This window comes from Apaloderma vittatum, unplaced genomic scaffold (genome assembly GCF_000703405.1).
Source record: "Apaloderma vittatum isolate BGI_N311 unplaced genomic scaffold, ASM70340v1 scaffold3125, whole genome shotgun sequence".
Classification (NCBI taxonomy): domain Eukaryota; kingdom Metazoa; phylum Chordata; class Aves; order Trogoniformes; family Trogonidae; genus Apaloderma; species Apaloderma vittatum.
Window position 1 is genome coordinate 22,505 of NW_009717483.1, and position 26,498 is coordinate 49,002.

The following is a 26,498-nucleotide window of genomic DNA, read 5'->3' on the forward strand; positions in this document are numbered from 1 at the left end:
CTTGAAATTTGTGGCTGTATTCATAGGGAAGATAGTCTGTGTAGAAACTTCTCTTCAGATGAACGTAACTCCTGACCTTCTTAGTGATTCAGGTCTCAAAGACTTCTCTTGCTAAGTTGCTGACATCTTTCTTTGGTTTATTTCATTTCATGCAATGAAAAATTATAGAGATAACATAAGGCAACACTATGGAATATTTTGGGATTTTATATATGAATATACATAGAGTAGTTTGTAATACAATGAAAGAAGATGATTTTAAGACATCATTAGAGTTGAATAGAAGTGCAGATTAATTTCATGGTTAGAATAGACATTCAGTATAGAGTAGGTCAGGAAATATGTACTTTTATGCAGTTCAGCAAGAGCTAGAAAAAATATTTTATTTACATTATTCTATAGTTGTAATCAAGTTCTAATATCTGTCTGAACATGCTGGCTTTTCTGCAGATATTCTTCCTGTTTTGCCTTAAACTTTGGGTTCAGAATGTACAATGTGCTTCCATAAAGAGAAAACTGGTCGAAGCACTTTTTTCTCTCAACCTATTTTTTTGTTGATTTTATTAAGAAAAGTCTCCATTTGGTCTTTAGAGAGGAAAGCATCTACCAAGTGATATTGTCTTAGATTCATGAAACACTGATTCTCATAAGATTAATTCACAACACAAAAGTATACTTAATATTCTTGCAAATCAAAACAACCTATTCATATCAGCATTATCACTCTCTTTTATTCATTAGCAGGTAGCTAGGAGAGCTTTTATTCAATAGACTGTTCATGAAAAAAAGTGATTGCATTCTAGCATGTGCAAGTGTTTTTTAAAAGCTCTTTGTGGGCTGTGGATCTGGAGAGAATGGAGAAAGAATTTGACAGCAAGGAAAAGAGTGGGAAGCAGTTGCTAGGAGACAGAGAAAGATGGGTGATACTTTGCACCGACAGCAGCACTAACATGACATTGATGTGTTTCAGGATAATGTGTTTGCATTTAAAAGCCAGAGGAATACCCAGTCATCTGGGTGCATGTTGAACATACTCTCCAACATGGAGAGAGCAACTCTTTTCTGCTGTGTCTGTGGCACTGTAAGGGGAATCTGTCCTTTAAAATTGCGTATTATAGCATGTCCTGATAGATCAGGTGGCATCTGATTAGTCATACTTTGCAAAACCTAATTTAGTAAAGCTTTATCTAGTGCCCAAGAAAATAGAAGTACATTGAAGGACCATATGAAATTTTAGTACGTTATTTTTGAAGTGACAAACACAATCTCACTGCAGTAGTGCTTACTTCTGTGAACCATAGTTACTCACTTACTGGCTTTGTCTTCCAGACAAAAAGCATGTAATGTTCTAATGATTAATTTGCATTCACGATACCAAAAAAAAATAAATGAAATTGTCAGATAGAAATAGTCTGCATTTGTTCCAGCTCCTTTTTCTCTAACAAGACAGTGACCAGGACCAACACCCTTTTCCTGCATCTCTCAGAAATGAGGATGATTCTGCTTGTATTGTTTGCTGTAGCATAAAGTTGAAGAGGTAATCTAATACAGTATATGGCTTTTCAGAGGCTTTGGCTGTAGCCTCATACTTAAATTCAAAGGTTATTCAATTTGTTTAGGAAAACATTAATGCAATTATTAACTGGTAAATAATGTTCAGAGTAAAATATTTTTGAAGATTCAACCTATGCATATCATACAGGTTAATATGGCATTTATAGCCTGTATTCTTTCCTGGAATGTGAATGACCAAAACTGAAATCTTTAATCAGGTTTCATGTCTTTCCTCGAGTTTATTTTGAAACCAATTGAAGACCAAGAAAGAAATTTAAAGTGAGAAAAGAAGTTACCTTTTTGGGGCTATGAACCAGAACAGATTTATCCTTAAGATTAGAGCACTGCTGTAGCACTTTTCCTCTTTTTCTCTGATAGTATCAATCATTTCCCTCAACTTCAACAGCCACTATATATGTGGTTGAACATGAAGAATTAATTGCAACATTGCCGATGTCCCCATGGCAAACGTGAATCTGAATTAGTCATTCACTAGTCAGATGAAAAGAAAAACTAAGTCTCTCGTGCCAAGGCAGAGTTGTTCTCAGTTCCTTTAGCAGCTCTTACATTCAGAGAACAAATAAGAGCCATCAGACTGCAATTTTGGTTAGGACATTATAAAAAAGGCAGTGCATTAAGTGTGTACGTAGAAAGGAGGGAAGGCAAAGCAAAGGAAACAACTTTCAGCTGTTGCTGTGTGTCACACTGGTACTGTTGCATGGTACTAACAATGGGCTGAGTGAAAAAATGGATTTGAATATAAGAACTCTATAGTCAAAACAAAGGCATTAATTCTTTACCTATTTATTCTGCTGTAACACATAAAAAATATGTTCCTAAATTTTATCTGAGACAAATGCCTATTATATCCAGGCAGTGTTGTTTTCAGGCTTTAAAATGTCCATATAAAACCCACTACAATTCAGTTGTACAGGGCTAAAGTTAAGGATAATTTTTTTATGATTCAAGCTCCTTGTGAAGCTGTGACATCCTCAGTAATGCAGCCTAATTGGTTTGCAAATTCTAATACTACTCAAAGTGAATGCCAGTGTTAGATATAACATTTTTTTAAACATACATTCACATTTATAAAATACTCAAATGCATGGAGGTTTCAGGAAACTCAGGAAATTTTAAAGTAAAATTACTAACTCGTTGTATTTCATTTCAGCTATTAACAACTGCTGTCTTGTGAATTTTCTCTTAGTCATCTTGTCCCTCAGCAGTGCTTACAGCCAAGATGACTGAAGCCAGATAGATGAATGTCATATTTCTATGTATTTTTTCCTTCTAAGCTGAGTTTTCCATTAAGAAATTGCTGTCTGCCAGCTCCCACTATGGTTAGAGGTATTGCAATCTGTCCTCTTGAAGACAGGACTACATCCCTCACTGGAACGACATGGACTTTAATAGTGGAGAGATAGTGAAAGACAGGAATGGTGGTGGGAAGAGAAGCAGGATATAGAAAGAGTTTTGTGATCCCCGGAGGAACTGGGGAACCTCTGGGAAGACAGAGAGCATGGTAGGAGTAGCGAGAGATACATGAGTACCAATCAGTGGACTAATACTGCCTTGGACTTTTTGTCCATCTGGATAGGGCAACTCTTAGAACTGACAGAAGAACTGGAGAAATAATACTGTTTTTCAGGCAGAACATGATTTAAAAAACAGGAAAAGGAAAGGCAAATTAACTGAGAGATACTTTTTTAGCTATTTAAACAATTAAGGGTTTTCAATTGCAGCCAGAATAATGAATGCCTTATATATTTGTTGTGGACTGTTTTTATGAAAAATATAATTCGATGGAAATTATGAATAAATTAGAAATTGTAAATGTAATACTTCAAATTAATTTTACATAATACAAGTGTATTAGAGCTATAAAATATTATGTAAAATGACTTTGATGATAGCTTATGTACTACCATAAATCTTAAGCTTTATGAGGATATTTCCCAGGAATTATGTAGCTCATTTTGTAAAGTATGCTTTATAATTACAGATTTTTACATACATCTTTGATGAAAAATAGTATAAAAAATTAATAAATAGCAAAAACATTTTGGGTTCCGTTATATATTTTTACTGCATTCTGTTATTCTGGCGTATGAAAACAGTTGAAATAGTAATAAAATTTTGTAGTGATTTTCACTCATATCAATGCCATTCAAAGATGGCTAAGTCATTGCCACTTCAAGATGGTTTAAACTTCATTTGCCTCAGATGAGGAGCAGGCACAGTCAGTTACTGCAGCTCAGCTATTGATTCCATAGTCACAGCCTATGGAAATACTCATTTAAGCTACAATACGCATCTTTGGGAACAACAACAGATGAGGTTTTTTCACTCTTAATTAATAAATGGGACTAAAAAATTGAGGCTACTTTCTATTCTTGAGAATGTCTTAGTATTTCTTACACCTTAACAGTGTTGAACTAATTTTTCTTTTTCTCCTTCCGTTCTGTTAAGGCTAGCAATATTTAGTGTGTAGTAAAACTATAGTTACTTGAGACTATTCAAATAATGTGAGTACATAAAACACATTTTCCATTTTTGTTTCTTTTAGTAAAACTGAAGTATATAAAGAGGAATAAAGAACTCGAAGTAATGTGTAAACAGCTATATGTGCATTTATTAGAAAGGCTGTAAAATTTTTTGCATTAATTTTAATGTATTTCATCTTTAGATTTAGTTTTAAAGTTTAGTAAGTGTCCTATGCTGTAGTTTTTCCAATTCTCATATATTGAAGTATAAGCCATTCTTGAAATGTAGTGAGTCATTTGCAAAATTTTACTTCTATCAGTAGTAGTGGAAAATAAGATATGTACCAAAAGGATTTATTTATTAAAATAAGAGGTATCACTGGAAAAAGTATAAAATATTTAGGACATACACAACCTTTTCAGAGATCTCTTGTATTTGTCAAGGTTGTGAAAACATCTGTACATGCATGAAAATGTACAATGCTCCATTGTACATGAAAGATTTTTTTTTTTTTCATTTGTTTGCTTTCCAGCTACATCTCTTGGTCTAATAGAATATGCTAACTTTTCCTACAGACATTGCTAATAGCCTTAAATATCCTTGGATCATCAGCTGGGAGAGCATTGTCAGACAACGTGGTCAGAAACATTTCCTCAGTGTTGACTGACTAGCTAGGCTGTAAAGTCATTCAGTGTGAGGTAATGTAATAAAGCTAGGTAGATTAGAAGAGAAGTTGCCATAGGCTTCCTTCATAGTCAGGAAAGAGTCACTACAGGCAGCAGGGAGGGTCACTTTAGCTCTGATTTGCCTTTGATCATATTGGGAGACTGGTGACAACACTGCTGGCTTAGGTCGTCTATTGCTACCTGAACTGACGCTGAGACAGAGCACTCAAAACCCAGTAAACATGTCTTCAGTGATTCTAAATTAGTATTATTTATTAATAATTAATATTTATTAATAAATACAACCGTAAAAAATAATAGTAATTGAGTAGATCATAGATGTCCTTAGGGCAGAATAGGTCATCTATGAAACTGGTTCAAACACGGCAGTCTTTTCTGCTTATGAGAGTGTGTCTTGTTTATGACTTTTTGCAAAACCCAAACAAACTGCATGAAACTTGAGTATGTGTGCCTGAAGGCAATGCTGCAAGTTATTTTTCCAATTAATTTGTTGCATTCAATTAGTATGAACAGATTACCTGTCTTCCATGGAGTGGGCTTAGAACATCTGCAAAGACTTTTTTTTCCTTGCCCTTTGTAAAAGATGCTTGGGAACAATGTTTTATTTTTGTACCTAATACGGTCTTATAATATTTGCAATTACTGTGCATTCCATAAAATTTTAGGCAAACTGTGGAACAGCAGTATGACATTTAAGGTTTGACACCTATTTTCATGGGTTAATTCTTCCTATAGTTAGGTTTAAATGTTTACTACACAATATGTCTCATGAAAGGATGCAACACACATGCCTGCAAATGAACTGGCATATGGCAGTTTATATAATCTTTAAATACTGATAGAAATTACGTTACTGCACATATTTTGATTTTTCTTCTAGGTAAGGGAACGACTGAGGGTTTCTTTAGAAAGAGTCTCTGCACTGGAAGAAGAACTAGCTGCTGCTAACCAGGAGGTAACATAAAACACTTTATCCCCTTTTGAGGTTTAGTTTCTCTAATACTCTGTCCCATGTGTTCCCTATCACTTTTATTAAAACTGTCAGAAAAAAAAAAAAAGATAAATTACATTCTGATCAAGCTGCTCAGTGAGCCTTGTTTGAGGTGGTTGTAAGATTAATAAAACCTTGTGTTTACTGATTTATCCCCCTCCTCCTATTCCATTGAAAGCAATCCAAAATCCAAGAGCTAGTAACAGTTTCCCAAATTTCTTGTTGGACATGAAAAAGCAGTGAACCAACAAATATGTCAGATACTATAAACAATTTAATAATTTGAATTTCCATTTTACCCTAAAATTAATTAAAATGCACACACGTATAAATTATATAAAGGACGGAAGAATTATGGATGACCTTGAAATCTAGTTTGTCTCTTCCCTTTTAATTGCAGTGTGTCGTGTTGAACTGTGGTGCCATATAACTCTTGTGAACTTGGACGAGAAATTTTTTTCCTGTATGGTAGTTTGCAGACTGTTCAAAACGGTGAACAGCAACACAACATTTTATTGTACACATATGTAGAAAGGAATTCTGCTCCCCAGAAAGACAATTCTGACACTGGAAAATATAAATAATGAAGTCTGCTGGTACCTTTACTGTTCCCAACATGTTCTCAGTATTCACCTTGTGTGTGCTTCCTACACTGTTAAAAATAAGTCAAACAAGGAATAGAATTGGTTTAAAGCTATTTTGGGTTATGTCCATTTGCTGATGTCATTTTCCTCAAGCCTAAGACAGAAACTGAACACAGACACAGAAAATCTTAGAGTACTACCAAATAATTCTGGAAAATTTGATTACCTGCAATTCAGAATAATATGTGGTAATGTAAAATAGAGACTCCAAAAGTCTTTTTTTTCCAATACAAAGCAAAGGAATATTAATTTCTTAAAGTAAATTCTTAAAAAAAAAAAGGATTTGCAATTAAGATATTAGTACTTCCTTTTTATAAACTATGAACTAGATATTTTGAATCAACTCTTACTTCTCTGAAGCAACTGCATTTTATCAGAGCAAAAATAAAATCTCTTTTTTATTCTTCCATTTCATAATGTCCAGAAAATTGGGGTTCAACTTCTTTTAGTTACACTGTGCTGCATAATCTGTTATTTGCACTAGTGTTAAACAGAAAGCAGTCCTTTGGGTCAGTCAAGACAACTGAGATGCAGTGGGCTCCTCTAATCCCTCCCATTCATGATCCAATTAAATTCAAGTTCACTTCACTGCACATGGGACCAGGTCTTTAGAGCATTGCTTTGTTATTTGAATTTTTAAAAAATTAGTGGAACTTGTATTGACAGTAAGGAGTAAGAATGTATGCAATGAAGTTAAGATGAAATAGCCTTTCTTGCCCCAAATCTTCATAAATATTGTACAAACTTTGTGTCTACTTGATACTAAAAACATTTAGATGGACATTTAATCAAACAAGCATAATATGACCATTAACACTGTGAATATCGTGTGAGGAACTGCTAATGCTGAAAAATGGAAATTCAATAATGAAAAAAAGAGCTAGATATGAACAGATGTGGAAGAGAATGTGTGGTTTATCTTCAGTTAATGTATTTGAACAAGAGTTCAGATAATGTTCACAAAATTAGTTATTTAATTGAGACCAAATTAATTAGAGTACTGCAATATATAAGCCTGTTTTTATACTAGGTTCCATGGTGAATACATAGGAAATAAAGGGCTTTAAGTTTATTATAATATATATGAAGATAAATGAGCCAAATTTCCAAGGGAATTGATATATGTTTTTCAGTAATTTCTGTATTCCTGTCACTCTGTTCTCCCGAAAGAACTAGTATTTTCTTTCATATCCATTTTTTCATACCAATTCTAAGAGTGTAATGCATATTCAGGACTATATCTAAACATAAAATGATGACAGTAAATTGGTCCCCTGATTAAATGAGTATATGATCTGGTTTGTAACAAGTATCAGATTTTATCAGGGATAAAAAGTAATAGGAATGTATACGCTAAGACAGCACCTCTCTCTGAAAGGTCATGGCTGTGGCTCTGGACACAGAGCAATGATAAGAAACGGCAGACACTCATGAGTACTTATTGGAAATATCCTTATATAAAAGAGGAAAATAGAGAGAGAGACTGTAGCTTTCCATCATTACATGGTACATAAACTCTCATTTAACAGTCTTTGTAGCATATTACATGCATATGAGAGGGAGTGAAAGTATCTGTAACTCTCCAAAGCTGGTTTTAGCTCTAGTTGCCAACACCATCTTACAAAGCACTTCATTTTTGAAAGGGAGTAGTAACACACATTGACTTTAAACTGCAGGGGCAATTGAGATGGACTGTTAGACCCTTTGGGGGAGCTTAGGTTGTGTAGTTAATATTTACACACAGTCACACAAAGGTAGTAGAGAACGGCTTTGGTCTGCAGTTCCAGCAGTGACTACTGATACAGCGTGTCAGTTCAGCTGAACTTCTCAGAAACAAGAATGTGCACCAAATGGTTTATTGCTGGTTTGATTCTGTGAAAGTAATTTTCTATTAAAAAATGAGTAAGTAAGTTCATTTCCTTTTCACAGAAATGTTACACAGAAATGATTTCATGGAATATTTTTAATACCCTAGCAATTACACTTTGTAATATTTCCAAAAAGTCAATTCTCTTTATTGCTGTTTTGATTCTGTGAAAGTAATAGTTTCTATTAAAAAATGAGTAAGTAAGTTCATTTCCTTTTCACAGAAATGTTACACAGAAATGATTTCATGGAATATTTTTAATACCCTAGCAATTACACTTTGTAATATTTCCAAAAAGTCAATTCTCTCTGTAAATTACAATATAAAATATAAATCAACGTACCAAGACAATACTTATGTTTGCTTCAGGTGTAACAGCAATTTTATAGGGGTATAATTGACCAGTTACAGTGAATGTTCTACTGAATAAGAATACTTTAAATTGTGTCAAGCTGAAAGATACTAGCAGCGTTCATCAGCTTCTCATTAAAACATGTTTACAAACACGAAATATTATTCTGTATCTTACAGAGCACAGAATTCAGCTCAGAATTAAGTATCTTGAATTTCAGTGTCTACGTGTGAGCTGGTATCTAAAATTTGACTGTAGTCCATGGAGCTCTAGTAAATCCAGTCTGCCAGCTACCCTGGTGGTTAATCTGACAGGAAAACTACATAAAATTGGCAGGAGAACTGTGTCAGTCTAGAGCTAGAGGTGGGGAAGGAATACTCTTTGTCACTATGATGCCACCAAATAATGCCTGTCTCAGGTAACTGACCCTCACAACAAGCTCGCGTGTAGATACCTAATGCATAGACAGCAAAATTTGGGTGTCTTACTCTTCACAAATAACAGAAGCTCTCTGAGTCAGGGAGTGAGCTTCTAGATTTGGGGAGCTACAAAATGGGCCTAAATTATACTGAAAGAGTGGATTGAAAATTCTTTAATGTATGTTTTGCTGGGGCAAAATGTTATTTGGCTAAATTTTATTTTGCTGCAGCTGATTAGTGACAGTAGAAGGGACCTTTAAACGCGGCAACCACCTGAATTGCTGTTAATGAGTTTTCATGCAGACTGGGGCAAGATACACTGTCTACAGTAATTAAATTCCATAGTCATCCTTATAATATTTGCTTTATATCAGCAGTTATCACACAATGTACCGAAAATTATCACATTTTTTCCTTTTACACTTATGCTGGAAGACATTATTTGTTCACAACTCATAGATGTCCTCTTCATTCTGTCCATTGTAGCTAAGATGAATAGTAGATATTGTTAACAATGTTCTGAAAAATTTACCTCCTGTATTTAGTTAAAATTACTGTAGAACATAGCTACGTTTGCTCATCTCTCAGGTGCTTTTAAAATTATGTTGGTTTTCATCTCATTCCTCATAATCCATGGTCTTGCCAAAGCTTTGTCGCAGAAGGTTGTAATCTGCATTTAGCAATTAGACAAGCTGCAAGTGATGCATCCAGTACTAAAGCTCAGTGGTACAATAGTGTCTGTCTATGAACATTTTTAAGGCAAATGTGTTATTTTTCAGTGAGTACAAGAACATGTTCAAATTCCAGCAAGGTTATGCTAAGCAGCTTCCTTTTTACACACTAATTTGAAAAGAATGTGTCTCATCTGCAAAGGAAGTGGGATGTGATTTTTTCTTTCCATTTTGTCATTTATGATCTTCATGGAAATTAATGTCGAAATTACTGACGAGATAACAACTTTTGTTCCACAGCTTTTGAGATCCTCTTATTAGCATTATGAGTGTGAGTCTTTGTTAAAAGTATGCAAAACTACAGCATGTGCAAACAACACACTAGGATATTTCCTTAACACTATATATCACCAGCAACTCAAACTCTCTTGGCTTCCACAGGGCAAGGATACATAGTTTATAGACTATGGCCTATAGTGATGCTTTTAAATCCGTTTCTGCTTCAATTTCCAGTGTTAAATGACAACTGTTGCAATTTCCATTAACAGATTTCACTGTTTCCCAGAACTCTCAACAAATAGTTTCCAAAAAAAATCACCTTTGGAACTTTTTCCCAAGGCTTGTATGTAAAATTAAGCTTTAGACGTAGTTAGTACTGTACTGGGGAAAAGTAATTTTTTTAATGACTGCACTGACTTTGCACATGAATTTTCTCCTGTCCATCTTAAATGTTTATCCATCCTTTCTAAAATCTTCCTGTGTTTATAAGAATCCTATGATACGCAGCAATCCAAAATCCTTTTTTTTTTTCTGGTTAGTAAACTGGCTTTCCATGTTTTCTCACTAGTACAAAATGTGGCATGAAAAATACAGCTTTAATTATATTTATTATCTCAGAGATGTACTTTGCTAACCCAAAATACACTGAGACTGGGTAGAACATGAAATTGGAGAAATTACTGGCTTGATTTTATATATCCCTGGACTACCATACACTTAAGCATTTGTCAAAATGCCAGTGCTGTTTGCAAACGCCAAACAACATTATGTTGCTTCTGTCAATCCACACATAGATTATATTTAAAACACTCAAGCTTCCTTTTAAAACCTCATTGTTAACATTTCCACTTGCTTCTACAGAATTTTACTCAACTTTGAGGCTAAATTTAGCTGCTGAACCTATCAGAGAGCTTGCAGGAGTTTTGGACCATAGATCTCTGCTTCATATAACTGCATGCATTCTCCTATTTGGGTGGTGGCTTTCTTCCTGACAGTGAGTTAGTTAATTCTTCAGTGCACCCAAATGTTAGTTTTTATAGCCTCCATGAAAACTCTCATAAATGATTTGCGTCACTAAGAGAAAGGATGATTTGCAATTTACAGTTCTCTGTGTTCTATAGGAGTAACACCAGAAAATATAGCCACTTATTCACCAAAGACCTTTTTGAAATACCGTGTTAATTGCCCAGCTTTTTCTCCACTGGGCAAGTCACGAAACCATTAAAATTACAGATACTTTTGACAACTGAAGACAGTTTTGACCCTGACCATGAGGGATGATGCAGACTTGATTTCAGTATCATTAAGAAATATTCTATGATACCTATATATCTATTTTAAAGTAAAACCTCAGCTAACTATGGCATGTTCTTTTTAACCGTGGTTGCATGTGAAAACATATTTTTATCCCTAGCGGTTTCAGGTCCCATTAGATTAAGGCACTTTTCATTACAGGAGACTTTTTGGTGGCCTTATCCTTAGTACGTAAATGTAAAGTGATTTTTGAGGAGAAATGCTATTAAAGAAGTAGTTTGCTGAGAAAAATAGCATGTGCATTTCTTGAATTTATAATATACACATAATTTTATATGTCTGAAATTCAGAAATGATGGATAGCAAATCTAAGGATGAAACTAGGTGAAATTCAGTGACTTTATTTCTGAAGAATGCCAGGTAGATAGATGGCTTATCTGGTGACTTTAAGTATACATTTTTTGTGAAAAATCTGACGCAGGCTTCATCTGTAGTTATTTCACCATATGTTTCTCAGAATGGTATAAATGAAAGTTACTGCTTTGTAAACTCTTTCCTACACATTAATTTTATTTTTTTAAGCTGTAAATTTACGCAGGTATAGCTCTGGAGAGACCTTTGTGGTATGAACTTTAATTTTAACGGTCTGTATAATTGTGCCAAATTATATCTTTTCTACAAAGTTGCACACAATTAAAAATATCTTGGTATGAAATGTAATCTTTATGTGCTGTATGTAATTGCTTTTCATTCTGCCTTTAACTGTAGCCATCTAGTTAAATGTTAACTCTTCAAAAATTTATGGTTGCCTTCAAGTTTCAAATGCAGTAATGAGGCAAAATGATGATTTTTTTTTTTGGTGGATATTTCTCATACTCCATGTTATGCAGCATTAATTTCTGAATTAGAATGTGTGGCATGGCAGCTGAAGAGGTTGAAAATTACCACAGCAGCACTACATCCTTCATTGCCTTATTTTTTCACAAAGTCAAAAAGAAATAAGCACAAGAAATGTTTGGTTACATTGATACAGCTATTTCATTTTATGTCCTCAAGTAATTCCAATCAAAGTTCTCAGAGGAAGAAAACACTAAAATTCTTCATGGATATAGGGGGCAGCAGGTCTGATCTTTGCATTGCCATCAGAAGCATTTTTTACTACATTCAGTGCAGAATAGGTCCAAAATTCATTGCATTTTTCAGATAGTAACTTAAGAATATCAAATTCTATTGACGTATTTGAGACGAAGATCACTATTCCACTGGCAAAAGTGGTTTCTCAGGATAATTTCCATAGATTTCCAATTGTGATTATGAAAATAAAATATATTTTCTACAGTAACAGCAGATAATGATTTTGCACGTATTTTAGTATTTTTGTACAAAAGTATTGATAAAATGTAAATTTAATTTCTCCTTTTGTAACTTTCCTAGTGATTTAGGCTTATTTACGTGTTGGCCACAATGTACTGTCAGCAACCCAGTAATACATGTTAAATAATTTCTGCAGCTTTGGTCTTCACTGAATTGATTTTCCAGAGCAGAATTGTGTAGCTGCCCAAGGGTCTTTGGGTATTTTCAAAAGAAATCCTGAAATGCTGTGTTCTCTTCCCCCTCCATTTAGCATGTGGCCACCTATAACAAATCCTAAAATACTGATGGCATGTTCAAGTTTTGAATTGACTTGCCATCTAATTTGAATGCCTGCTTTGTATTCTTTAGAAGAAACCAGTTTGTAAGAAGGACTGTGATTAGCAGAAAGGATATGTGGTCTGTGCTCGTGTGTTCATGGAGAGCATCTTGAGGAAAAATGTCGCTGAAGGAAGAGGCTTTTTTTTTCCTTCCTTAATAATTCTCATAAAATCTTTGATACCGAGTTTTTGGTAATTTGTATATATTATTCTCCTTTCAACATCATGTCATAAATACAATTGTTACTTTCTACTGTTATTTTCCAAATGTTCTGGGATCCTAAATATGAATGAATTAATGGATTATAGCTTCAGAACTTTACAGCTGTTAAAGAAGTCAGATTCTTCCACTACAATGATAGATTCAGGCCACTAAGCATCTCCACCACAATTTTGATGTTTTTCTTAGAACCTTGTGTGGTGGGTAGTACTTTTCCTTCATTTTATTTACTTGCATAAATTTTAGCTGGGTTCATTATATAAAGATTTGTGACTTAAGTGAATCCCAGTGCCACAGGTTTATCACTGGAGAGTAGAGTTTAGTTTTACACCACCTATTCACAAAACCAGCCTGAGATCTGTTGCACCTCTCATTTTTTTGCTACGGCACATCCCTCTGTACCAGTAAGCATACATATATTACTCTTATACTGCTATAGGCTGTTAATCACACTTTGTGAAGACAAGAATAATCTAAGTTTTGTAAGATAATGCTTAAAGAAACATGACATGAGGTTAAAAAGCTATACAAAACTGTGATTTGCTAGTTCCTCCTTTACTGTTCCCCTAAAGGTGCTGGGCAGCTATGAAGCAATTGTTTAAATATGCATTAAAAGTGTACACATCTGTACGTTTTAAATATATCTTCAAATCTACTTAATTTTTTTTCTCTGACAGAAATGTTTGACTTAATGAAACCTGGGTCCTCCATGATTAGAATCATTGATGGTTTAATGCTTTGGGTTTATCTCTGAATAAATGATGGCTGGAGATAAAAAATTCTCAGTTTCCTCTAAACCTTGCAGCACAAACTCTGTATAACATTAGCATCTTCATCAAAATAAGCCTAAACCTAATCCAGTGTGTACTTTTCTGTGTGTGTGTTTTAACAAACATTTCTAGAATGGTCATTCTGAAAACAAATTCAGTGCTACTACTCTAACACAAATATGTGATCTTCATTTGGTGCACCTTCTGTCAAACATAGGCATGTACTAAATTCATAACTGTATTACAATTTAATGTGGATGAACATTTCCTGCAAGAATTTGTGGAGATCCTCTTTGTACCTCGTTTCTCTGACTACATCTCCCATGTGCTGGATCTGCTGAGTTTCTCTTTATTTACTTTTTCTGAAAGCAGAGAGAGGATTAGCTTAGCTTTTACTATCTCACACTGACCTAAAAGTTTTTGGTGATGTCACTCACTTCAGTCTTTACCCCATGAGTTCTTCTACATTCCAGTTTTCCCTCTCAGCTTTGCCATGTTTTCAGGCCGATTGCTTCATATTATAAAAGTTTTGAAGGACGCTGCATTATATCACTTCTTGAACATCATTCCTGTCACCTTCAATGCTGATTATTGTTAAGCAAGTTTTTTCCAACTCTTTGATCCAAATAATTAAGGAAAAGTAACTAGGATTTCTATGACAAGCATTCATACTGTTATTTTGTTTAAATGTTTTATTCTGATTTCTCTAATACTCATGACCTAAGTCTTCAGACTTTTGCCTTTGGGGTGAAACTGTATTTCTATTTGCATTAAGAATGTGGCCTAATATTGGTACATTTAGTAGTAATATATTCCATCTTCACATTCACACTGGAGTGCTTTTATGCACATTTTTGCTGTGACCCCATTTTGTTGTAAAAAAAATATTAAAACATGGCTCCTGCTCAATAGCATTTATAATATAAATTTGCCTTGTAGTATCCATTGCTCATAGAGGTGGAATGGAGCGCATTACTGTAAAGCCAAGGCAGCACAATCACCTGTGTGACATGTGGGGATCATCACTTACCTTTTTTACTATCAGAGGGGCTCTGCAAATAGCACTCCCAGGATTTAGGCTAATCTGGTCCTTTCTGAATATTCTTGCTCCTAAAAGCAGTGAGGTTATTCTACCTGGCGTGAGTGGTTGACTGTTCCTACAGCAGAAAACGTAGGATGCAGACCAGTAGAATTCATGGGTGCAATGAAAAATTTTGTAGGTATTGATAGATGAACTTGGCTAAGTTGGCTAAGTTGATTTTTGACAGCTGCGGGCCATAATGGCATCTACTCAGGTGCACAGTCTGCTGCACGATTGCTGTGTTGGTGCACCAGATAAATGCTGGTATACTGCATGAATCGGAGCTTGCTCACCATGTTATAACTCCATGCTTGGGAATTAAATACTGCGTACTTGCCCTTACCCCAGCTCCATGCCTGTTTTTGAGTAGAAGAGAGGCTGGCACTGCAGGTGGGGAGGGAATGGAAGTGCTCACTGTGAGATCCTGAGTCTAAATAACTGTAGAACATAGTGTTCAGCATGTATAGAAGGTTTCCATTTTCTGGATCTCATGAGATTGAGCTATTGGAGTTATTTTAGGGTCTGTACAATGTTTTATGTTCATCACTAAACAGGGATCATGGCATACCTGACATTTCTGCACAACAGCAAACAAATATATCAATATATGACATAGAGATGTGAAGCTGAAGAACATGTCTCACAGAGTGATAAGTGGATCTTCTAATATCTTCTCTAATTTATTCCAGAGAATTACAGAATAGGAAAGCTTTGACTTTCTAGCACAGATTTCATGGATTTCTGGTTTACCACATATTCCTCACCGAAGTAGAAAAAAGGGAGAAAGAGAAGAGGTGATGACAGCCAAGGAGGTACAAGCTGAGAGAATACAGAGATGGCAGGAACCAGATGTCTGACTGAGCATATTTCACATATTTCATGTGTTTGCCTATACACCTGAAAACTGCAGGAGATTAATGAAACTGAAAGGTTATTTGTGTATGATTAGCTTAGGGTTTGTTCGTAGTCAGCATGAGATTAGACATACGGATAATTTCAGATAGGATTTAACGTCATGTATTTGGCAGCCTCTTTAGGGAGCTTAACAAATCAATGGACTACAACTATCACCAGCCCTGGTTTCATTAGGTTACATTAGGAAATGCCTTGGTTTAAACACACAAACTTTATAAAGTGAAGAATATAGCATATATTTAAAGGTATGCTTAGCTGATTCGCAATGTGGAGCTCACTATTACTTGTACAAAGGATTTCAGTGAAAATTTTGATGTCTACAGTTTAATTTGCTCATAGTATGCACAGAGTGCCTATGTATGAGACATCAGAAAGAACACATCACTTCATTTTGATCTGTTATTTTGGAATTCATAAACTTGAATACATGTCATTTTGTCTGGCGCTGGAGGTATAAATGCAGGTTTGAGAACGTAGTTGACTGTCTGCATCAGCTTCAGGGTCATTTGACATTTGTCAAATGAGATGTTCATACAGATCAAGACAATTTCACTACAAGAATCAGTCTTATTGATTCTTTATCATTAACAATCTTCTCGTTCATCCATCTTGATGAAAATCCAGACCACATACCCATTATCCTTTGGTTTTAATCTGCTGGAACAGTATATTGTTTTTACATTTGCTTAATGTGCTGCTTCTGAATGACTACACAATTTCATATATATTTGTTAAATATTACATGATTTGTTAAGAACATTTACATCCACTAACTCTCAAACCAGATTTTAAATAGCAAAACAAGATCAGTGTTATTTTGTATACCTATTACTATCCAGAATCAATTTTAATGTGTGAATAGACCTTGCATGCTACATTAGAATAAAAGATTTAAAGTAATATAGGTTCATATTTAGTAATCAATATTCCCATTAACCTATGAACCAGAAAATGTGTCATTTGGTTGACATTGGACTTGGAAAGTGTAGTTTGGACACCTTTAATCATGTAGAATCCATGGTTACAAAAAAGAAGAAAAAAAAGAAAACATATCTGTAATTCCTTTGCATTAGAAAATGTCTATCATGTTAGATTATTTTCTGCAGTTATGCTGTAATAAAAATATTATTTTAGACCTTCCACTTATGAAGAATGCCCTTTAGCATAAAAAATACATAAAAATTATGTCAGTGAGGACCATATCCTTGATTTCACTGGAGAAAACTGTGGGGAAAAAATATTCCCAGTAAAGAATGTCATTGAGAAGTATTAAAATCTTAAAATTAAAGAGACACATTTAGTTTAATATTTGAAATATAGACTTTAATTCATTGTACTCTGCCTTGATTTAACAGGCTGGGAGTTGGATTTAAGTTGGGATTCCTGCAGTTTGTCCGTGCAGATCAGGGCTTTGATACTCTTTAACTGTAGTTCTAGGGTAAGACTCATTTCCTTTCTGGATTTTTACTCATATCCCGTCTATCTGTTGTATTTTCATGCTTTTGTACAATCAATAACACAGATAGTGATTTTAATACAGATACATTGTATAGGAAAATCTAATAAAACTGACTACACATGCAGAATAGTGGTGTTTTCATAACAGATGTGTCCAGTCAAAATAAATCTAAACAATCTCAAAGTCTCTGGGTGACAACATGCAAAGAATACAAAATTTCATTTGTGGAAGACTGTTTTTACTCAAAGGGAAGTATATTAATGTAATCAGAAGATGAAAATGTATTTGCAGTGCAAATAGCTAAGTACTTATTCCTAACCTGAGCAGGATTTTTCAAATTGAATTATATACCTTAAGCATAGGTAGTTTCAATTAAATGCTTATGTGCTAAAGGAATCTACGTAAAGCCCTAGAAGCACACTATTTTATTTATGTTTACTGTCATGGATACTAAAATTATGTTTGTTTGTGTATGTGTACATATTAAATTGTATATAAAGGGAGTATATAATTATATAAATAAAATACCAATGCATATATTAACATATATTTGATATGTATATACACACACACTATGTATATGTATTTCAATAACTCATATATTTATGAAAACAATTAAGTTCATAGTGTTTCTGCCAAATCCATCCTCAGCTCTGACCAGCTGGGAATCAGAGTCCTGCTACCGATGAACTCTAGGGATTTCATATCCTGGTGTGGGTACATAACTAGTGTCTTTGTGAGAGTAATAATGAAAGAATAGTAATTACACTACTATTTTGTTGAGCTTGGTTAAAATCAAAAAAGCAAGAGAAATTAGTCAGCAGGGGTCAAATACACACTATAATGCAACCATATAATCGATATTTGTTATTATTTTTCCTTTGTGCTAGTTCCTCTTAAAGACAGTTCTTTTACTGTGTCATATTTCATACAATTTTCTGTAACAAGTTTGAAGTAGTGCATTTGTTTACTTAGGTAAGGTTTTTCTGTAGAAAATGTGCTGAAATGTACCTGGTAATATTCTGTGAGAAGTCTTGACAGCTGTTCTTTTTCATAACAGCAACTGCATGATTGCTTTAAATTACTCCCATTCTGTTTACAAAGTGTTGCCAGTACACCACAGAAATAACCGGTGCATGCTCTAGACCACGTGCAGTAGCACAAGACAGTTATCTGCACAGTAGCACTTAATTTGCTTCAGAATTCCTAGTGAAGCAAAGGAGACTAATAAACCCTGTTGCCTTATTACCAGCCTAAACTGTTAGTGCCTTATTACATTTATGTGTAAAAATGGATGCTGATCCAGGCACTTAGTGCTCGGAAGGAGTCAGGGCTCAGTGAGGGTGTAATGGGACAGCAGGAGGTCCTGCGATGCGGCCCCTGCTGCGGCCAGCTGAGTACCGGGGCTGCCCCTGGGCCACAGTCCCCTTGTCACAAGCAGAAGTGACCTTCGTAGCCATGTCGATAAGTCACTGATACCCAGGACCAGTCAATAGTTACCATGAGCACAAACCACCAACAGTAATAGATCACACGAGTTGTTTGCCTTTTCATGTTTTCCAACTTAAACTGTGAATGTGCCATGGATTCGGAGCTTCTCCAGTCATCTTTGCATGTTGTCATTTGTTATTTGCACTTCAGTGACGTGAAAGCAGAGTCTGAAAGTGCTAGCCACCATACAAGCAGGGTTGCAGAGAGCAGTGCCTACCTCTGTCAAGATTAGAAGAATAAAAATAATCAAGACACACCAGAAGCTGCAGAAGCAAGATGTTTTAGCTTTCTTTGACAGAACTTGACGCACAGAAGGTAAAGACTTGCTTAAATCACAAAAGGACCATAACCGAGGGCTGGAGCTCAATGTATTACATCCCCTGTTGCCACGAGGCAAAGACCTTCTGACTTTTCAAGTCAACTTTCTTTTACAACCTTCTCTGATCAGCTTAAAAAGTGTTACTGTAAATCCAAACGTACATTCTCTTGCAGAGCTCGCTATCAAATGCTGGATTTCTAGTAATAACAAGGCAATATTTTCTGGCCATTAAGTAGTAACACTGTAGAAATCCTATATTTATTTCCTGTTACTTAAACTCCACATAGTACAAATGTACAAGATTTATTTTCATTAGGCCTACTACTGTCTAATCTCCAAGGGTTATGAAAACTCCCTCACAAGGATTATTTCACCTTAATGAGTATTTCTCCATAGCGATGAAAGCTAAATAGCAATATTAATAAAAGGTCAACAACCTCAAAAAAGAAGAGAGGATTTCATGACGTAAAAATGTTGAAAATATGTATTACTCATAACTCCTACAGATCTTTTCTTTGAATAAAGCAGTATTTTTCTTGACACATCAGGACGTGTTTTAAAGGACTCAATTGTGTAAAGTTTCTGGAATGCTCACCACTTAAATAGCAGTAAAACACACTGTAATCTAGGCAAATATAAAATAAACCTAACTGAGGCTGTCAGTCAGACATGAACACTTAGCTTAGAAGGGAATTTTCAGAGTACTACAGAAGTCCTACGTGCAAATTTCTCTGATTCTTTTGGTTTTAAAGAGTTGAATCAGAGACAAGACAAAATGCTAAGTGAAAAAAACAAACCACTTCTACTTCTTCTCTTCTCCCAAAGTGATCCCAAAGTGCATTGTGAGTTCTGAAGGGTTCATTCTCTGCCATCCAAAGTTATTTTTGCAATCTGAAAAGGTTTTTTTCTTTTCTTTTGTTCTCTTGAAGTGTGGATAATGTTGATTGCAATGCCACATGATCCGTAGTTATTTTAACTCCTACCTGTTGTGAAAGTAAAGCTCTAAGTCTATATTTTCACTTTTAAATATAACTGCTTGCAAAGCTCAGCACCGGCATTGCTGACTGGAAAAACTAAAGCATTTCACCACTTAAGCCATTCTCAGGGACCTTCATTTTTTATCTGTTGTTTTTAAAGACTTTTTATAGATTTATGAGAAGATTGATCTGTGAAGTCAGAATGTACATTTATGATAGCCTGAAGAGCATCTTGCATTGGCTCTCTCAAATGCCCTGTGTATAGCCAGTCATCAGTCCTATACAGTTCATTTGGTCATAATACTGAAATATACTGAAATTCAAACTACCAGTCTGGGTAACTACACTTCAATAATTTGTTTTATTAGACAAGTATGTGAATCTTAGACTTTCATCTGCTGTTGTCTAGTAAAGAATGTAGAGAAGGCAGTTGAGCCATGCATACTGACTATCCCACTGGGTTTTCAGCAGCATTTGGGTGGTTTTATCACTGTGCCATTTCACTAGTACATCTTTCATCACTGTTATTAAAAGATGAGGCAAGCTCCCTACTTGGACTGTTCCTTCAATCAGTATGGAAAATAAAGACAATCAGAACCTGTGACTCAATTACTGGAAATAACTGGAACATTGTTGATCTTTATGACAGGCTAAGAAAGATGTCATTAGTGGATGATTACATAGAATCATAGAATCAAGAATCATACAATCATACAATCATACAATCGTACAATCATACAATCATACAATCATAGAATGGTTTGGGTTGGAAAGGACCTTAAAGATCATCTAGTTCCAAGCCCCCTGCCCTAGGCAGGGACACCTCCTACTGGACCAGGTTGCTCAAAGTCCCATCCAGCCTGGCCTTGAACAATTCCAGACAGAGGGCTTCCCCAGCTTCTCTGGGATATCTGTTCCCGTGCCTAACCACCATTGAAGAGAAGAACTTCCTCTTAATATCTAATCTAAAGCTACCCTCTTCCAGTTTGAAACTGTTACCCCTTATCACTAGATTCCCTGATAAAGAGTCCAGCCCCTTCTTTCCTGTGTCCCCCTTTAAGTACTGGAAGGCCTCCGTAAGGTCTCACCAGAGCCTTCTCCACGCTGAACACCAGCTCTCTTGGCCTGTCCTCATAGGGAAAATGCTCAGGGAAATCCTCATAGGGAAAATGATCATCTTCACGGTCGGTCCTCCTCTTTATTTTTTTCAACAGGTCTATGTCCTGCTTATGCTGGAGGCCCCAGAGCTGAACACAGAACTCCAGGTGGGGTCTCACAAGAGCAGAATAGAGGGGAAGAATCATCTCCCTTGACCTGCTGGCCACAATTCTCTTGATATAATTCTCTTGCTTTCTGGGCTGTGAGCACTCGTTGCTGGCTCCCATGCAGTTTTTCATCCAGAACCAAATACAGAGGGTTTGGTCATGATAATTAATATGTACATTTTTATTGGGAAAAGGAAGTCTTATGAGAGTTTAAATGGCAGGTGTCAGGGTGATATTTGCCAAAACCACATGATCCAGTGCATTGCTTTACATATTGAAGTTCAAACAGGTCTTGCTGCAGTGTGATCAAGCTGCTAATCTTGAGATCCTTTGTGGTGGTCCAAGTGTGCCTCTGCAGGACACCTGGAACTTGCTTGGTACCTCTGCTTCTCACCACAAGAACTTGTGATCCAGCTGCTGTCCTGCAGGGCCTGTGGTTACATTCACTTTTGTGCTATTTACTGGAAGATCCCGTAGCTCAGCATGTGCAAGGCTTCCTCTGGGATCCTGCAAACAGTGACAGCATGATGTCACTTTGAAGCAGTTTCTTTCATGTAAAATAGAATTTATTGTGCCAAAATGTGCCATGTCATGATTTTGCCTGTGCTGCCTGGTTTCTTATCTCATTCCAGAGCGTGTCAAACAACATAAACAAATATGTAGGGACATGTGCAATACTTGTATGTATGTATGTATGTATGTGGAGGTTTCCCCCAGTTCTTAAGGATGCGTATTTTAGGCATGTTTGAAAATAAGGCTATCCATAGAATGGCCTAAGCTGGAAGGAACCTTAGAGATCATTTTAATCCAGCCTCCCTGCCGCCAGGGACGCCGCCTCTCGACTAGATCAGGCAACACATGGGGACCGAATGGGAATCGAACCCGTGACCTTAGCATTGTTAGTGCTACACTCTACTGACTGAGCTAACCGGCCCCTGTTGGAATATGTTTAAAGCCTAGAAATGACTAATCTTGCCAAATTAAAAATCTTAGTAATGTATCTACTTTCAGGCAAAATTTAATTGCTTATTCAAAAAATTTGCCACTATACTGTGTAAAGTAATCTGTAAAAACATATTTCCATTCTAATCTTTTCATACTAGTTTAACTAATTCTAAACTATCACCTATACAGAGTTCTTGTTCCTGATTTTCTGAGTGGTCTGTCATGCAAACTTACCAGTGATTTATTCAGTGGTTTGAACTATATATGAAAAAATATACCGGTAAATGTATACTATGCTATGCTGGAATTGCTTTAATTTGGCAATCATGAGGCTGCAGTCAGTTACAAAGCAGTGGGACAAGGAGTATAAACTGGGAAGTGGGGGATAGAAAGACTTTCAGATACCACTGTGACAAATTTTTGCCTTTGATATGTAAATTGCATTAATTTTGTAGACTGCTAAGAAATTTCAAATCCCCAGTAGATTTTTCTGTATACTTGTAAAACATCCTCTGCCCATGTAACAGAGAATGCATTTCTGTGCCTAGTTTTGCATCCTATGTGAAACTGTATTGAAGTGGAAATCTGTGACCGGCATCTCCTAAGTGCTAACTCATGCTGTTTCTGACATTCTGCTGATAAACTCAGACTGAGAGGGTGGAGGCACAAATGTCTTAAAGCACTGCAGCTAAATCTGTCACACCTCAACTGACAGTCGTTAAAATTGCAGTAAGAGCTGAAACTATCCACTGGGATTCTAATTAAATATTGAAAGTGTCTTTTGAATGAGATTATTAAAAGATTCCTTTTTACTCTTGAAGTAATACAATTAAAATTAATATTTTGACATAGCCAAGGTTTTTGTGTAAGTCATGTCCTTACAATTTACAGCAGGTATCCCCAGGTGTCACCCACTGAATGAGATGTATCCTTCCTAAACTTACCCTCAGGAGCACAAAAACTCTCACATAATCGTCGTAGTTCAGTTAAAATGCCCTTCCCTTCATGAAAGAATCTCCTTTTACAATAGCTTTTACTCAGATTCAAAGAAGAATCAGTTTGCTTTTCATGAAAATGTTTTACAAGTGGGCATCCCATGCTGTGTTTTTCCTCACCGAAGAGGGAAAGAAATATAGTGTCTTGTTTATAGAAGATCTTGATAATACAAAATGCTGGTTAACATTATAATTCCTTCCAAAAGTCACATATGTCTAGAAAATGTAGGTGCACTTCTGGCCCTGTAACTAAAATGGAGTATTAATGATGAAATATTTGTTGTACAATTGAAATTATTTTAGTCACCCAATTTAAATATCTTTGGACTCTCTAACCAGTGCCTTCTAAAAGACTGCGTTGAGGTTAATACAAATCGGAAATATAACTGGAAAAGGCTGTGGTTATGATTTTGATCCATCAGAAACATGTTCTTTATAAAAGGAGATTAAACAAGTGGATCTAGATCTGTCAGCTGTAGCAAAGTAAAACATGGCTGTCAGGGAGCTTAACTGACTAGGACAGATTTGTTTTGATGTTGGAAGATCAAAGAAACAAGTTTAGGGGTTTAAGGTAGGGCGAGTTTTTACAAAAACAACTTTTCAAAAGCTTAAAATAGTTATCTTCTTTTAATGCTGTACATTTTTGAAGTGATTCAGGTTCTTACTGGGTTTAGAGAACTCTAACATTATGCATGTGTATTTAGAACCTCTGTTAACAACAAACCAGTATACATAACTTGTTCTAAAATTATTTAAATTAATAATAAAGAAGTTAAAAGTAAAAATATTGAAATAATTAAGGAAACAAAATTTCCTACTGTTTTAAATATTAGAAAGAATCCTATAAAAAGGAAACCTCTGTAAACATTTGTTCTTATATATTTATTAATTGAAATAATTATATCTCTGCATACTGTAATAATTTATTTAATGGAAAGCAAAATTAAATCAAGACGATTACAGTAATTACATTTAAATCCTTTCCTCTTGGATGGTTTTAAATACAATTTAAATAGGGAAAACATGAAAGAAAAAGTAAATAAAGAAATAGAGTATGCAACTATTTTTAAAAATTGAATAGGATTTTATTTAGCCTGCACAGGGGCCATATACTTATCAAAACATGTAGCTTTTTTTTTCTCTGTACTCTACTGTGTACAGTCCTCTGTACCATATACACCCTGTGAGAAGGGAAGTATACATCCATAAGGTAGCTGGAACAGTTTTCCCTACTGGGCCTGAGAAGTGGGCAGGACCAGGTTAGTGTATAGTACCATATTACAGGCATGTTTTTAACTTCATAACTTGAATTATTTCTGGAATTTCTTCAGTCCTTTGGTGGCATTTATTATTTAGCCATTATAATGGGAGCCTCTAGTTTAAGATAATCATCTTGTTTTCGCATCAGTCAGGAGAAAATATATGCATATCGTTCATCTACTATCTCAGACACAGAAGACCCACTGGCGATGTTTCTCTCTCCAAAGTTTATAGAAGAAATCAGATAAACACTTTAATCTAAGTGTTCAGCCTTTTGGCTTTTCGGCTATGCTGCTCCATGCCAGCCAGATAAATTCAAGATTTTCAGCTCAGTTGTTATAATTCTGCCTTAAGTCACTGGGTGATACAGGATGCCAAAGGCTGAAACTTAGAATTTTTGACCTAAGTAGACTTATAGTCTGTGCTGGGGTCAGATACAGAGTGCTCACATTTTACAGAATGGCAGCACTAGGAACACTGTTGCCGTTTTTCATGTGCTGGTTTTTCCTTTGTGGTAATGTAGTTTTTGCAACTACAGTGTGATTATTTTTATTTCTCTCATTTCTGTATCTTAGTGTCCTCCTGCAGATAGTAGTCAGATGGTCTCCCTTGCTAAATAGATAGAATTTATGCTATTGCTTACTTATTTATAGTCTTGTGTAATGTTTATTCATTATTAGATTATGGTCTTATTATAGTGTCCTGTCCATCAGCATGGATCATGAGTATGGGTCTACAACATCGGGTGCTTCTTCAGATCAGTTCTGACTTAGGTGTTGATATTCTGTTCTGTGGTGTATTTTAGTGTTTGAAATTAATATTACCTTAACATCTGAATCCAGACTATTATTTTCAAGTGTACGGGCATGAGATGTAGATTTTGTCATTTATACAAATGAAGACCAGTTGTAATTTCAAATCTGAACTGTTGAATCTTAGCTTCATAAAAACCATATGATTCAGTCATTTCTATAGATAATGGAAACAAATTCTGCAAGGAATTTGGAGGGAATTTATATGGGTAAAATAGTAAGGATGTTTACCAAAACACTAATTCAAAAAGCTGGGCTTTAGGAAAGTTGAAAATATAATAGTTGAGACTAAAAGTTAAAGTTATGTAAGGATATGTTCAGAATGATTATGACAGAGTGGGGCTGTAGAAATTGTGCCATTTGCTTCTATGTACCTTTGAAATCCAGAAGACAGAGTCTAAATTGATGGAAGTTTTTTAGTTTCAATGTTATAAAATTGTCCCTTGTCAGTCATAAAAGCTAAGTACTAAAGTGAGAAGAATGTTGAGGATCAACATGCCTGTGAGAAAAAGCTAAAGGAATAGGGATTTTAAATTGTAGAATATTTTCATGGGCTTAAGCCACAAAAGTTGGAAACATTCAACTAGAAAAATAATACTCTACATTTTAATCATCTTAAATTCACAACCTCTGTTTCATTTTTCTGAATCAAAATGCGGCTTTTCAGTTCAACTGAATGAGTTTGGCACAGTCAACAAGGAGTCAAATTTAGACTTGTGTCCGGCAGCTATCTTTCGACATTACTATGGACAAACTCTGCAATTTTACACCTTAGACGATAGTCACGTTGAAATGTGTTGCTCTGGTCCAGGTCATATATTGACAAATGTGTTAAATAAGAAATTAATGTCTGTGATAGCAATTTAGAAAAGTAATCTAATACCTTGAGGTACACAATCAGAAGTTGATTAGGAAAAAATTTGTGATGTGTTTGATCATATTTTAGCAGGTCCTATCATATTTATAGCAGGTCCTATTTGGACTCAAATGTTTATGTTGATTGTGCAGTTTGGGGTACAACAGTGGTACATACAACAATAATGTTTATCCACATTTATTTTCTATTAGTCTGTCTCTAATTTTTTGAATTTTGTTTC

The 26,498-nt window shown here is 35.3% G+C and overlaps 1 protein-coding gene across 1 annotated transcript in view; it reads left to right on the forward strand.

Moving 5' to 3' along the window:
• Positions 1–26,498, forward strand: part of LOC104274305 (liprin-alpha-2-like) — a gene marked incomplete at its 3' end in the record, with an annotated part of 56,898 nt that overhangs the window by 14,146 nt on the left and 16,254 nt on the right. Inside the window, exon 4 of the mRNA XM_009869901.1 lies at positions 5,605–5,679. Within this exon, the coding sequence (XP_009868203.1) occupies positions 5,605–5,679 (75 nt within the window). The remainder of the gene's footprint in view (positions 1–5,604; positions 5,680–26,498) is intronic.